This window comes from Gallus gallus, assembly GCF_016699485.2.
Source record: "Gallus gallus isolate bGalGal1 chromosome 35 unlocalized genomic scaffold, bGalGal1.mat.broiler.GRCg7b 35_unloc1, whole genome shotgun sequence".
Classification (NCBI taxonomy): domain Eukaryota; kingdom Metazoa; phylum Chordata; class Aves; order Galliformes; family Phasianidae; genus Gallus; species Gallus gallus.
Genome location: NW_024095956.1, coordinates 168,934 through 183,609, shown reverse-complemented (window position 1 = coordinate 183,609; position 14,676 = coordinate 168,934). Strand labels below are relative to the sequence as shown.

At 53.1% G+C, this 14,676-nt stretch overlaps 1 protein-coding gene across 1 annotated transcript in view; it reads right to left on the bottom strand.

Annotated features, from left to right (window-relative positions):
- The window catches only part of SUPT16H (SPT16 homolog, facilitates chromatin remodeling subunit), a 101,596-nt gene that overhangs the window by 56,810 nt on the left and 30,110 nt on the right, over positions 1–14,676 (bottom strand). The window contains exons 7-10 of the mRNA XM_040656815.2: positions 12,912–13,084; positions 9,470–9,560; positions 6,287–6,360; positions 4,065–4,162 (exon numbers count right to left, since the gene is read on the bottom strand). Of these exons, the coding sequence (XP_040512749.1) occupies positions 4,065–4,162; positions 6,287–6,360; positions 9,470–9,560; positions 12,912–13,084 (436 nt within the window). The remainder of the gene's footprint in view (positions 1–4,064; positions 4,163–6,286; positions 6,361–9,469; positions 9,561–12,911; positions 13,085–14,676) is intronic.

Genomic DNA, 14,676 nt, shown 5'->3' with positions numbered 1-14,676 from the left:
GACGAGGACGGTGTCCCCGATGAAGATGGCGTAGGGACCCCATAGTGCCCCACAGAGCCCCATAGCGCCCCATAGAGCCCCATAGAGACCCATAGAGACCCATAGCTGCCCCATAGCGCCCCCCACCTCGTCGACGAGGACGGTGTCCCCGATGAAGATGGCGTAGGGACCCCATAGTGCCCCACAGAGCCCCATAGCGCCCCATAGAGACCCATAGAGACCCCAGAGCGCCCCATAGAGACCCACATCTGCCACATAGAGACCCATAGAGACCCCATAGCGCCCCATAGAGCCCCACAGCGCCCCATAGAGACCCTCAGAGATTCCATAGTGCCCCATAGAGACCCCATAGCGCCCCATAGAGACCCCATAGAGACCCCATAGCGCCCCATAGAGACCCATAGAGACACCATAGAGCCCCATAGAGACCCCATAGCGCCCCATAGAGACCCACAGAGCCCCATAGAGACCCCATAGCGCCCCATAGAGACCCATAGAGACCCATAGCGCCCCACAGAGACCCATAGAGACCCATAGCTGCCCATAGAGACCGCATAGAGCCCCATAGAGACCCACAGCTGACCCACAGCGCCCCATAGAGACCCATAGAGACCCCATAGAGCCCCATAGAGACCCCATAGTGCCCCACAGAGCCCCATAGCGCCCCATAGAGACCCATAGAGACCCCATAGAGCCCCATAGAGACCCACAGTGCCCCATAGAGACCCCATAGCGCCCCATAGAGACCCCATAGCGCCCCACAGAGACCCCATAGCGCCCCACAGAGACCCATAGAGACCCCATAGTGCCCCATAGAGACCCCATAGTGCCCCATAGCGACCCCATAGTGCCCCATAGAGACCCATAGCGCCCCATAGAGACCCCATAGAGACCCCATAGCGCCCCATAGAGACCCCATAGAGCCCCATAGAGACCCCATAGCGCCCCATAGAGACCCACAGAGCCCCATAGAGACCCCATAGCGCCCCATAGAGACCCATAGAGACCCATAGCGCCCCACAGAGACCCATAGAGACCCATAGCTGCCCATAGAGACCGCATAGAGCCCCATAGAGACCCACAGCTGACCCACAGCGCCCCATAGAGACCCATAGAGACCCCATAGAGCCCCATAGAGACCCCATAGTGCCCCACAGAGCCCCATAGCGCCCCATAGAGACCCCATAGAGCCCCATAGAGACCCACAGTGCCCCATAGAGACCCCATAGCGCCCCATAGAGACCCCATAGCGCCCCACAGAGACCCATAGAGACCCCATAGTGCCCCATAGAGACCCCATAGTGCCCCATAGAGACCCCATAGCGCCCCATAGAGACCCCATAGCGCCCCATAGAGACCCCATAGCGCCCCATAGAGACCCCATAGTGCCCCACAGAGCCCCATAGCGCCCCGTAGAGACCCCATAGCGCCCCATAGAGACCCACAGAGCCCCATAGAGACCCCATAGCGCCCCATAGAGACCCATAGAGACCCATAGCGCCCCACAGAGACCCATAGAGACCCATAGCTGCCCATAGAGACCCATAGCTGCCCCATAGAGACCCATAGAGAGCCATAGAGAACACAGAGGAACCCATAGAGAGCCATAGAGAGCCATAGAGAGCCCATAGAAACCCATAGGGACACATAGCTGCCCCATAGCGACCCATAGACACCCCATTGGGACACATAGAGACCCATAGCGCCCCATAGCGCCCCACAGCTGCCCCATAGCGCCCCCCACCTCGTCGACGACGACGGTGTCCCCGATGAAGATGGCGTAGGGACCCCATAGCGCCCCATAGAGACCCCATAGCGCCCCATAGAGACCCCATAGAGACCCATAGCGCCCCATAGCGCCCCATAGAGACCCCATAGAGACCCATAGAGACCCCATAGCGCCCCGTAGAGACCCCATAGCGCCCCGTAGAGACCCCATAGCGCCCCGTAGAGACCCCATAGCGCCCCGTAGAGCCCCATAGAAACCCCATAGCGCCCCATAGAGACCCATAGCGCCCCGTAGAGACCCCATAGAGCCCCATAGAGACCCCATAGCGCCCCATAGAGACCCATAGGGACCCATAGCTGCCCCATAGCGCCCCCCACCTCGTCGACGAGGACGGTGTCCCCGATGAAGATGGCGTAGGGACCCCATAGCGCCCCATAGAGACCCCATAGCGCCCCATAGAGACCCATAGAGACCCCATATAGCCCCATAGAGACCCATAGAGACCCCATAGCGCCCCATAGAGCCCCATAGAGACCCATAGCTGCCCATAGAGACCCCATAGTGCCCCATAGAGACCCATAGAGACCCCATAGCGCCCCATAGAGACCCCATAGAGACCCATAGCGCCCCATAGTGCCCCACAGAGCCCCATAGCGCCCCGTAGAGACCCCATAGCGCCCCGTAGAGACCCCATAGCGCCCCGTAGAGACCCCATAGAGACCCCATAGCGCCCCATAGAGACCCATAGGGACCCATAGGGACCCATAGCGCCCCATAGCTGCCCCATAGCGCCCCCCACCTCGTCGACGAGGACGGTGTCCCCGATGAAGATGGCGTAGGGACCCCATAGCGCCCCACAGAGACCCCATAGCGCCCCATAGAGACCCATAGAGACCCCATATAGCCCCATAGAGACCCATAGAGACCCCATAGAGCCCCATAGCGCCCCATAGAGACCCCATAGCGCCCCATAGAGACCCACAGAGCCCCATAGAGACCCACAGAGCCCCATAGAGACCCACAGAGCCCCATAGAGACCCATAGCGCCCCACAGAAACCCATAGAGACCCATAGCTGCCCATAGAGACCCATAGCTGCCCCATAGAGACCCATAGAGACCCATAGGGACCCATAGGGACCCAAAGAGAACACAGAGGAACCCATAGAGAGCCATAGAGAGCCCATAGAGACCCATAGGGACACATAGCTGCCCCATAGCGACCCATAGACACCCCATTGGGACACATAGAGACCCATAGCGCCCCATAGCGCCCCACAGCTGCCCCATAGCGCCCCCCACCTCGTCGACGAGGACGGTGTCCCCGATGAAGATGGCGTAGGGACCCCATAGCGCCCCATAGAGACCCCATAGCGCCCCATAGAGACCCCATAGAGACCCATAGCGCCCCATAGAGACCCATAGAGACCCCATAGAGCCCCATAGAGACCCCATAGCGCCCCGTAGAGACCCCATAGCGCCCCGTAGAGACCCATAGAGACCCCATAGCGCCCCATAGAGACCCATAGGGACCCATAGGGACCCATAGCGCCCCACAGCTGCCCCATAGCGCCCCCCACCTCGTCGACGAGGACGGTGTCCCCGATGAAGATGGCGTAGGGACCCCATAGCGCCCCATAGAGACCCCATAGCGCCCCATAGAGACCCATAGAGACCCCATATAGCCCCATAGAGACCCATAGAGACCCCGTAGCGCCCCATAGCGCCCCATAGAGACCCCATAGCGCCCCATAGAGACCCACAGAGCCCCATAGAGACCCATAGAGACCCATAGAGACCCATAGCGCCCCACAGAGACCCATAGAGACCCATAGCTGCCCCATAGAGACCCATAGAGACCCATAGGGACCCATAGGGACCCATAGAGAACACAGAGGAACCCATAGAGAGCCATAGAGAGCCCATAGAGACCCATAGGGACACATAGCTGCCCCATAGCGACCCATAGACACCCCATTGGGACACATAGAGACCCATAGCGCCCCATAGCGCCCCATAGCTGCCCCATAGCGCCCCCCACCTCGTCGACGAGGACGGTGTCCCCGATGAAGATGGCGTAGGGACCCCATAGTGCCCCATAGAGCCCCATAGCGCCCCATAGAGCCCCATAGAGACCCCATATAGCCCCATAGCGCCCCGTAGAGACCCCATAGAGACCCATAGCGCCCCATAGTGCCCCACAGAGCCCCATAGCGCCCCGTAGAGACCCCATAGCGCCCCATAGAGACCCATAGAGACCCCATAGCGCCCCATAGAGACCCATAGGGACCCATAGGGACCCATAGCGCCCCATAGCTGCCCCATAGCGCCCCCCACCTCGTCGACGAGGACGGTGTCCCCGATGAAGATGGCGTAGGGACGGCCCTCCCTGCAGCTCAGCTCCGACAGCCCCACGTTGACGCTGAACACCATCCCTGGGGGGGGGGGACCCCATTAATGGGGGGGGACCCCAATATTTGGGGGGGGACCCCAATATTTGGGGGGGGTCTCCATTAATGGGGGTGGGGGGCAATATTAGAGGGGGTCCCCATTTAAGGGGGGGGTCCCCATTTATGGGGGGGTCTCATCCATTTTGGGGGGGGTCCCATTCATTTTGGAGGGGTTAATGTGGGGGTCCCATTTATGAGGGGGGTCCCCATTATTTGGGGGGTCCCCATTTAAGGGGGGGTCCCCATTCATTTTGGGGGTGTCCCCATTCATTTTGGGGGGGTCCCCATTTAAGGGGGGGTCCCTTTTATTGGGGTGGGGTCCCCATTATTTGGGGGGGTCCCCATTATTTGGGGGGGTCCCCATTATTTGGGGGGGGTCCCCATTATTCGTGGGGGGCCCATTCATTTTGAGGGGGGTCGCCAACCATTATGGGGGGGGGTCCCTTTTATTGGGGTGGGGTCCCATTATGGTGGGGTCCCCATTATTTGGGGGGGGGTCCCCATTATTCGTGGGGGTCCCATTCATTTTGAGGGGGGTCGCCAACCATTATGGGGGGGGGGTCCCATTATTTGGGGGGGTCCCCATTTAAGGGGGGGTCCCCATTTAAGGGGGGGCCCCCAATATTAGAGTGGGTCCCCATTTAAGGGGGGGTCCCCATTTATGGGGGGGGTCCCATTCATTTTGGGGTGGTCCCCATTCATTTTGGGGGGGTCCCCATTCATTTTGGGGGGGGTCCCCATTATTTGGGGGTGTCCCCAATCATTATAGGGGCGATCCCCAACCATTATGGGGGGGGGTCCCCATTTTAGGGGGGAGTCCCCATTATTTGGGGGGGGTTCCCATTCATTTTGAGGGGGGTCCCCAACCATTATGGGGGGGGTCCCTTTTATTGGGGTGGGGTCCCATTTAAGGGGGGGTCCCCATTATTAGAGGGGGTCCCCATTTAAGGGGGGGTCCCCATTATTTGGGGGGGGGTTCCCATTCATTTTGAGGGGGGTCCCCAACCATTATGGGGGGGGGTCCCTTTTATTGGGGTGGGGTCCCATTATGGTGGGGTCCCCATTATTTGGGGGGGTCCCCATTATTTGGGGGGGGGGTCCCCATTATTCGTGGGGGTCCCATTCATTTTGAGGGGGGTCGCCAACCATTATGGGGGGGGGGTCCCCATTTATGGGGGGGTCCCATTCATTTTGGGGTGGTCCCCATTCATTTTGGGGGGGCCCCCATTTATGGGGGGGTCCCCATTATTTGGGGGTGTCCCATTCATTTTGGGGGGGTCCCTTTTATTGGGGTGGGGTCCCATTATGGGGGGGGTCCCCATTGTTTGGGGGGGTGCCATTTAAGGGGGGGTCCCCATTATTTGGGGGGGGTCCCTTTTAAGGGGGGGGTCCCATTCATTTTGGGGGGGTCCCTTTTATTGGGTGGGGTCCCATTTAAGGGGGGGTCCCCATTATTTGGGGTGGGGTCCCCATTTAAGGGGGGGCCCCCAATATTAGAGGGGGTCCCCATTTAAGGGGGGGATCCCATTAATGGGGGGGTCCCATTCATTTTGGGTGGGTCCCCATTTAAGGGGGGGTCCCCATTCATTTTGGGGGGGGGTCCCTTTTATTGGGGTGGGGTCCCCATTTAAGGGGGGGGTCCCCATTTAAGGAGGGGTCCCCAACCATTATGGGGGGGGTCCCATTATTTGGGGGGGGTTCCCATTCATTTTGAGGGGGGTCCCCAACCATTATGGGGGGGGGTCCCTTTTATTGGGGTGGGGTCCCATTATGGTGGGGTCCCCATTATTTGGGGGGGGGGTCCCCATTATTCGTGGGGGTCCCATTCATTTTGAAGGGGGTCGCCAACCATTATGGGGGGGGGTCCCATTATTTGGGGGGGTCCCTTTTATTGGGGTGGGGTCCCATTTAAGGGGTGGTCCCATTCATTTTGGGGGGGTCTCCATTATTTGGGGGGGTTCCCATTATTTGGGGGGGTCCCATTCATTTTGGGGTGGTCCCCATTCATTTTGGGGGGGTCCCCATTTAAGGGGGGGTCCCTTTTATTGGGGTGGGGTCCCATTATGGGGGGGGTCCCCAATATTTTTGGGGGGGGGGTCCCCAAATTACCCTTCTTGAGGCGCTGTTGGTTTTTGCTGTTGATGACCAAAGAGCCCTCCCGGAATTCAATGCCCATCGCAAACCTATGGGGGGGGGGGGGGGGGGACACAAAAATACCCCAAATCAGCCCAAAAATAACCCCAAAAGGAACCCCAAAATCCCCTCAGGGATCCCAAAAGGACCCCGAATCCCATTAAATGACCCCAAAGCCCATAAAATGGCACCAAAACCCCATAAAAATGACCCCAAAACCCATAAAAATGACCTCAAATCCCATTAAATGACCCCAAATCCCAATGACCCCAAATCAGACCCCACATCCCACAAAAATGACCCCAAATCCCATAAAAATGACCCCAAATCCCATAAAAATGACCCCAAATCAGACCCCAAATCCCATAAAAATGACCCAAACCCATCAAAAATGACCCCAAACCCCAATGACCCCAAATCAGACCCCAAATGACCCCAAATCCCACCCCAAATGATCCCAAATCCCACCCCAATGACCCCAAAACCCACCCCAATGACCCCAAATCACCCTGAATCCCATTAAATGACCCCGAATCCCATAAAAATGAACCCAGATCCCATAAAAATGACCCCAAATCCCACCCCAATGACACCAAACCCATCAAAAATGACCCCAAATCCCAATGACCCCAAATCAGACCCCAAATCCCATCCAAATGGCACCAAATCCCATAAAAATGACCCCAAAACCCATAAAAATGACCCCAAAACCCATTAAATGACCCCAAAACCCATTAAATGACCCCAAATCAGACCCCAAATCCCATAAAAATGACCCAAATCCCACCCCAAATGACCCCAAATCCCAATGACCCCAAATCAGACCCCAAATCCCACCCCAATGACCCCAAATCACCCCGAATCACATTAAATGACCCCAAATCCCATTAAATGACCCCAAACCCCATAAAAATGACCCCAAACCCCATAAAAATGACCCCAAAACCCATAAAAATGACCTCAAATCCCAATGACCTCAAATCAGAACCCCAAATCCCACAAAAATGACCCCAAATGACCCCAAATCCCATAAAAATGACCCCAATTCCCACCCCAATGACCCCAATGTCCCCAAATCCCACCACAAATGACCCCAAATCCCACCCCAATAAATGACCCCAAATCCCATTAAATGACCCCAAATCCCACCCCAATGACCCCAAATCCCACCCCAATGACCCCAAACCCATCAAAAATGACCCCAAATCACACCCCAAATCCCATAAAAATGACCCCAAATCTGCCCAAAATGACCCCAAATCCCACCCAATGACCCCAAATCCCACCCCAAATGACCCCAAATCCCACCCAATGACCCCAAAACCCACCCCAATGACCCCAAAACAGACCCCAAATCCCACCCCAATGACCCCAAATCACCCCAAATCCCATTAAATGACCCCAAATCCCATTAAATGACCCCAAACCCCATAAAAATGACCCCAAAACCCATAAAAATGACTTCAAATCCCAATGACCCCAAATCAGACCCCCAAATCCCACAAAAATGACCCCAAATGACCCCAAATCCCATAAAAATGACCCCAAATCCCACCCCAATGACCCCAATGTCCCCAAATCCCACCACAAATGACCCCAAATCCCACCCCAATGACCCCAAATCCCATTAAATGACCCCAAATCCCACCCCAATGACCCCAAACCCATCAAAAATGAACCCAAATGACCCCAAATCCCACCCCAATGATCCCAAATCCCATTCAAATGACCCCAAAACGACCCCAAAAACCCCCCAAGCCCCAAATTCCCCCCCAAATGACCCCAAAATGACCCCCAAAAACCCCCAAAACGACCCCAAAATACCCCAAAATTACCCCAAAATGACCCCAAATTCCCCCCAAAATGACCCCAAAAACCCCAAAATGACCCCAAAAACCCCCACAAAACACCCCAAAAAGACCCCAAAATACCCCCAAAACGACCCCAAAACCCCCCCAAAATTCCCCCCAAAAGGACCCCAAAAAGCCCCAAAATGACCCCAAAAAGACCCCAAAACGACCCCCAAAAACCCAAAATACCCCAAAAGGACCCCAAAAAACCCCAAAATGACCCCGAAAAAGACCCCAAAATGACCCCCAAAACCCCCAAATTCCCCCCAAAATACCCCCAAAATGACCCCAAAAACCCCCAAATTACCCCCCAAAAGACCCCAAAATGACCCCAAAAACCCCCAAAAGACCCCAAAATGACCCCATAATGACCCCAAATTCCCCCAAACCCCCCAAATTACCCCCAAAAGACCCCAAAAACCCCCAAAATACCCCAAAAAGACCCCAAAAAGACCCCAAAAAGACCCCAAAAAGACCCCAAAAAGACCCCAAATTCCCCCCAAAAAGACCCCAAAAAACCCCAAAATGACCCCAAAAAGACCCCCAAAAGACCCCAAAAAGACCCCCAAAACCCCCAAATTCCACCCAAAATGACCCCAAAATACCCCAAAAAGACCCAAAATGACCCCAAAAAAACCCAAAAAGACCACAAAAAAACCCAAAATCCCCCCAAAAGACCCCAAAAAGACCCCAAATACCCCAAAAAGACCGCAAAAAAAAACCCAAAAAAACCCCAAAAAGCCCCAAAAAGACCCCCAAAACCCCCAAATTCCCCCCAAAATGACCCCAAAATGACCCCAAAATACCCCAAAAAGACCCAAATTCCCCCCAAAATGACCCCAAAATACCCCAAAAAGACCCCAAATACCCCCCAAAAAACCAAAATACCCCAAAAAAAACCCAAAAAAACCCCAAAATGACCCCAAAAAGACCCCAAAAAGACCCCAAAAAGACCCCAAAAAACCCCCAAAATGACCCCAAAAAGCCCCAAAAAGACCCCAAAAAGCCCCAAAAAGCCCCAAAAAGACCCCAAAAAGCCCAAAAAGCCCCAAAAAGACCCCAAAATGACCCCAAAATGACCCCCAAAACCCCAAAATGACCCCAAAAACCCCAAAATTCCCCCCAAAATAACCCCATAAAGACCCCAAAAAGCCCCAAAAAGACCCCAAAAAGACCCCAAATACCCCCCAAAAAACCAAAATACCCCAAAATGACCCCAAAAAAACCCAAAATGACCCCAAAAAGACCCCAAAATACCCCAAAATGACCCCAAAAACCCCAAAATGACCCCAAAACCGCCGCGATTTACCCCAAATTTTTGGTGATTTTGGCCATCAGTTCCGGTTTTTGTTTCCTCACCGCCTCCATCACCGCCCCGTGAACCTCACACAGCCGCGTCCCTAATTAATTAACCACTAATTAATCCCTAATTAACCATTAATGACCCATTAATAGGCATTAATAGCCATTAATAGACGTTAATAGACATGAAATAGGCAATAATTAGGCATTAATAAGGTATTAATAAGCCATTAGCCATCCATCACCACCTGACACACCTCACACAGCCGCGTCCCTAATTAATTAACCACTAATTAACTGCTAATTAACCATTAATGACCCATTAATAGCCATTAATAGACGTTAATAGACGTTAATAGACATGAAATAGGCAATAATTAGGGAATAATTAGGCATTAATAAGCCATTAGGCATCCATCACCGCCCCGTGAACCTCACACAGCCGCGTCCCTAATTAATTAACCACTAATTAACCGCTAATTAACCATTAATGACCCATTAATAGCCACTAATAGACGTTAATAGACAAAAATTAGGGAATAATTAGGCATTAATTAGGCATTAATAAGCCATTAGTTACCCGTCATGGCGCCATGTACCTCACACAGCCGCGTCGCTGACTAATTAATCACTAATTAATCGCTAATTAACGATTAATGAGCCATTAATAAGCATTAATGGATGTTAATAGACAATAATAGACATTAAAAGACATAAATTAGACATTAAGTAGGCATTAAGTAGGCATTAATTAGGCTTTAGTCATCCATCACCACCTCACACACCTCACACAGACGTTTCCCTAATTAATTAAGCACTAATTAACTGCTAATTAACCATTAATGACCCATTAATAGGCATTAATAGCCATTAATAGACGTTAATAGACATGAAATAGGCAATAATTAGGCATTAATAAGGTATTAATAAGCCATCAGCCATCCATCACCACCTGACACACCTCACACAGCCGCGTCCCTAATTAATTAACCACTAATTAACTGCTAATTAACCATTAATGACCCATTAATAGCCATTAATAGCCATTAATGGACGTTAATAGACATGAAATAGGCAATAATTAGGGAATAATTAGGCATTAATAAGCTATTAGTCATCCATCACCACTTCACACACCACACACAGCCGTTTCCCTTATTAATTAAGCACTAATTGATTGCTAATTAACCATTAATGAGCCATTAATAGGCCTTAATGCACATTAATAGACAGTAATAGACATTAAAAGACATAAATTAGGCAATAATTAGGCATTAATTAGGCATTAAGTAGGCATTAATAAGCCACTAGTCATCCGTCACCACCTCACACACCGCACACAGCCGTTTCCCTTATTAATTAATCACTAATTAATCACTAATTAGTCACTAATGGACCATTAATAGACACTAAAAGACATTGATAAACCATTATTAGGCATGAATGGACATTAATAGACATAAATTAGGCAATAATTAGGCATTAATTAGGCATTAATCATCCATCACCGCCCTGTACACTTCACAGAGCCGTGTCCCTAATTAATTAATTAATCACTAATTAATCACTAATTAGAGTAGGGGGGGGGGGGGGGGGGCATTTTGGCACCCCATATTAATGGAACCTTTAGGGGTGGGGGTCCCAAATTTGGGGGGGCCAATCCTAAAAGGGGGGGGTCTTAATTAGTGGGGTTGGGGGGGGGGAAATTAATTAGCATGTCGTTAATTTGGGGGGGGTTAATTAGGGGGTGTTCCAGGGGGGATAGGAAAGGAGTAAGGGGGGGGGGGGACACTTTGTTACCCCATATTAATGGAACCTTTAGGGATGGGGGTCCCAAATTTGGGGAGGGCAATCCTAAAAGGGGGGAGTCCTAATTAATGGGGTGGGGGGGGGGGGTCATTAATTAGGATGGCGTTAATTGGGGGGGTTAATTGGGGGGTGTGCCAGGTGGGATAGGAAAGGAGTTGGGGGGGGGGGGGCATTTTGGCAACCCATATTAATGGAACCTTTAGGGGTGGGGGTCCCAAATTTGGGGGGGCCAATCCTAAAACGGGGGGGTCTTAATTAGTGGGGTCGGGGGGGGGGATCATTAATTAGGGTGTCGTTAATTGGGGGGGGTTAATTGGGGGGCGTCCCAGGGGGGGATAGGAAGTAGGAATTGGGGGGGGGGGGCATATTGGGAGCCCCATATTAATGGAACCTTTAGGGGTGGGGGTCCCAAATTTGGGGGGGCCAATCCTAAAAGGGGGGGGGTCTTAATTAGTGGGGTTGGGGGGGGGGGGTCATTAATTAGGGGGGTGTTAATTGGGGGGGTTAATTGGGGGGTGTGCCAGGTGGGACAGGAAAGGAGTTGGGGGGGGGGGGCATGTTGGGAGCCCCATATTAAGGGAACCTTTAGGGGTGGGGGTCCCAAATTTGGGGTGGCCAACCCTAAAAGGGGGGGGGCTTAATTAGTGGGGTTGGGAGGGGGGGTCATTAATTAGGGTGTCGTTAATTGGGGGGGGTTAATTAGGGGGCGTCCCAGGGGGGGATAGGAAGTAGGAATTGGGGGGGGGGGGGCATATTGGGAGCCCCATATTAATGGAACCTTTAGGGGTGGGGGTCCCAAATTTGGCGTGGCCAATCCTAAAAGAGGGAGGTCTTAATTAGCGGGGTCGGGGGGGGGTCATTAATTAGGATGGCGTTAATTGGGGGGGGTTAATTGGGGGGCGTCCCAGGGGGGGATAGGAAGTAGGAATTGGGGGGGGGGGGCATATTGGGAGCCCCATATTAATGGAACCTTTAGGGGTGGGGGTCCCAAATTTGGGGTGGCCAATCCTAAAAGGGGGGGGTCCTAATTAATGGGGTTGGGGGTGGGGGTCATTAATTAGGGGGGTGTTAATTGGGGGGGTTAATTGGGGGGTGTGCCAGGTGGGACAGGAAAGGAGTTGGGGGGGGGGGGCATGTTGGGAGCCCCATATTAAGGGAACCTTTAGGGGTGGGGGTCCCAAATTTGGGGGGGCCAATCCTAAAAGGGGGGAGTCCTAATTAATGGGGTCGGGGGGGGGGGGGGGGGGTGGTTAATTAGGGGGGCGTTGGGGGGGGGTCCAAGGGTGGAAGACACAAGGGAAGGGGGGGGGGGGGGGGCATATTGGGAGCCCCATATAAATGGAACCTTTAGGGGTGGGGGTCCCAAATTTGGGGAGGGCAATCCTAAAAGGGGGGGGTCTTAATTAGTGGGGTTGGGGGTGGGGGTCATTAATTAGGGGGGTGTTAATTGGGGGGGTTAATTAGGGGGTGTCTCAAGGGAGATACGAAGGGAGTTGGGGGGGGGGGGCATATTGGGAGCCCCATATAAATGGAACCTTTAGGGGTGGGGGTCCCAAATTTGGGGTGGGGGTCCTAAAGAGGTGTGGGTCCCAATTAGCGGGGTCGGGGGGGGGGTGACGAATTCGAGGGGGGGTCCCCACCGTGTCTCATGTGGCGCAGCATCTCGTCCTGGAGCTGCAGCAGGAAGCCGTAGTGCTCCTGCATCTCTTGGGGGGGGTCCACCATGAGGGTCCGGACCAGGTTGGAACAGTAGGATTTGTAGCGGATCCCCATGGCGCACGTGATGGCCCCAAAATGCAGGTGGTTCTTATCGCTGTGTGGGGTGGGGTGGGGGGAGGGACCCCAAAACACAAAAACACAAGATTTCAACCCAAAACGGGGGCAGGGATTGGGGGAGGGGGGAGTTGAAGGGGGCTTAAAGGGTCGGACCCGAAAGACGTCAACGTGGAGACGACGAAGAGCACCCCAAAGATGCCACCACCCCAACTTCGGGGACACATTGGGGTCCCATCTCCCATCTATGGACATCTTGAGGCTCTAGAACCCAAAATACGACCCTTTTTCCCCCATTTTCACCCCAAAAATGCCACCCATCCCGACCATCCCCCAACACGAAGACCAAAAACCCCATAAGATGCCACAAACCCCATAAAATGCCACCACCCCAACCCAGGTGACACATTGGGGTCCCATCTCCCAACTACGATCCCGTTGAGGCTCTAGAACCCAAAATATGACCCTTTTTCCCCCTTTTTCACCCCAAAAATGCCACCCATCCCTACCACCCTCCAACACGAAGACCAAAAACCCCATAAGATGCCACCACCCCAACTTCGGGGACACATTGGGGTCCCATCTCCCATCTATGAGCATCCTGAGGCTCTAGAACCCAAACTATGGGCATCCTGAGGCTCTAGAACCCAAAATACGACCCTTTTTCCCCCATTTTCACCCCAAAAATGCCACTCATATCTTATATCCTACAACATGAAGACCACCAACCCCATAAGATGCCACAAACCCCATAAGATGCCACCACCCCAACCCAGGTGACACACTGGGGTCCCATCTCCCATCTATGGACATCTTGAGGCTCTAGAACCCAAAATATGACCCTTTTTCCCCCGTTTTCACCCCAAAAATGCCACCCATCCCGACCATCCCCCAACATGAAGACCAAAAACCCCATAAGATGCCACCACCCCAACCCAGGTGACACATTGGGGTCCCATCTCCCATCTATGGGCATCCTGAGGCTCTAGAACCCAAACTATGGGCATCCTGAGGCTCTAGAACCCAAAATATGACCCTTTTTCCCCCCATTTTCACCCCAAAAATGCCACCCATCGCTTCCATCCTACAACACGAAGACCAAAAACCCCATAAGATGCCACCACCCCAACTTCGGGGACACATTGGGGTCCCATCTCCCATCTATGGGCATCCTGAGGCTCTAGAACCCAAACTATGGGCATCCTGAGGCTCTAGAACCCAAAATATGACCCTTTTTCCCCCATTTTCACCCCAAAAATGCCACCCATCCCGACCATCCCCCAACACGAAGACCAAAAACCCCATAAGATGCCACCACCCCAACTTCGGGGACACATTGGGGTCCCATCTCCCATCTATGAGCATCCTGAGGCTCTAGAACCCAAACTATGGGCATCCTGAGGCTCTAGAACCCAAAATACGACCCTTTTTCCCCCATTTTCACCCCAAAAATGCCACTCATATCTTATATCCTACAACATGAAGACCACCAACCCCATAAGATGCCACAAACCCCATAAGATGCCACCACCCCAACCCAGGTGACACACTGGGGTCCCATCTCCCATCTATGGACATCTTGAGGCTCTAGAACCCCAAATATGACCCTTTTTCCCCCCATTTTCACCCCAA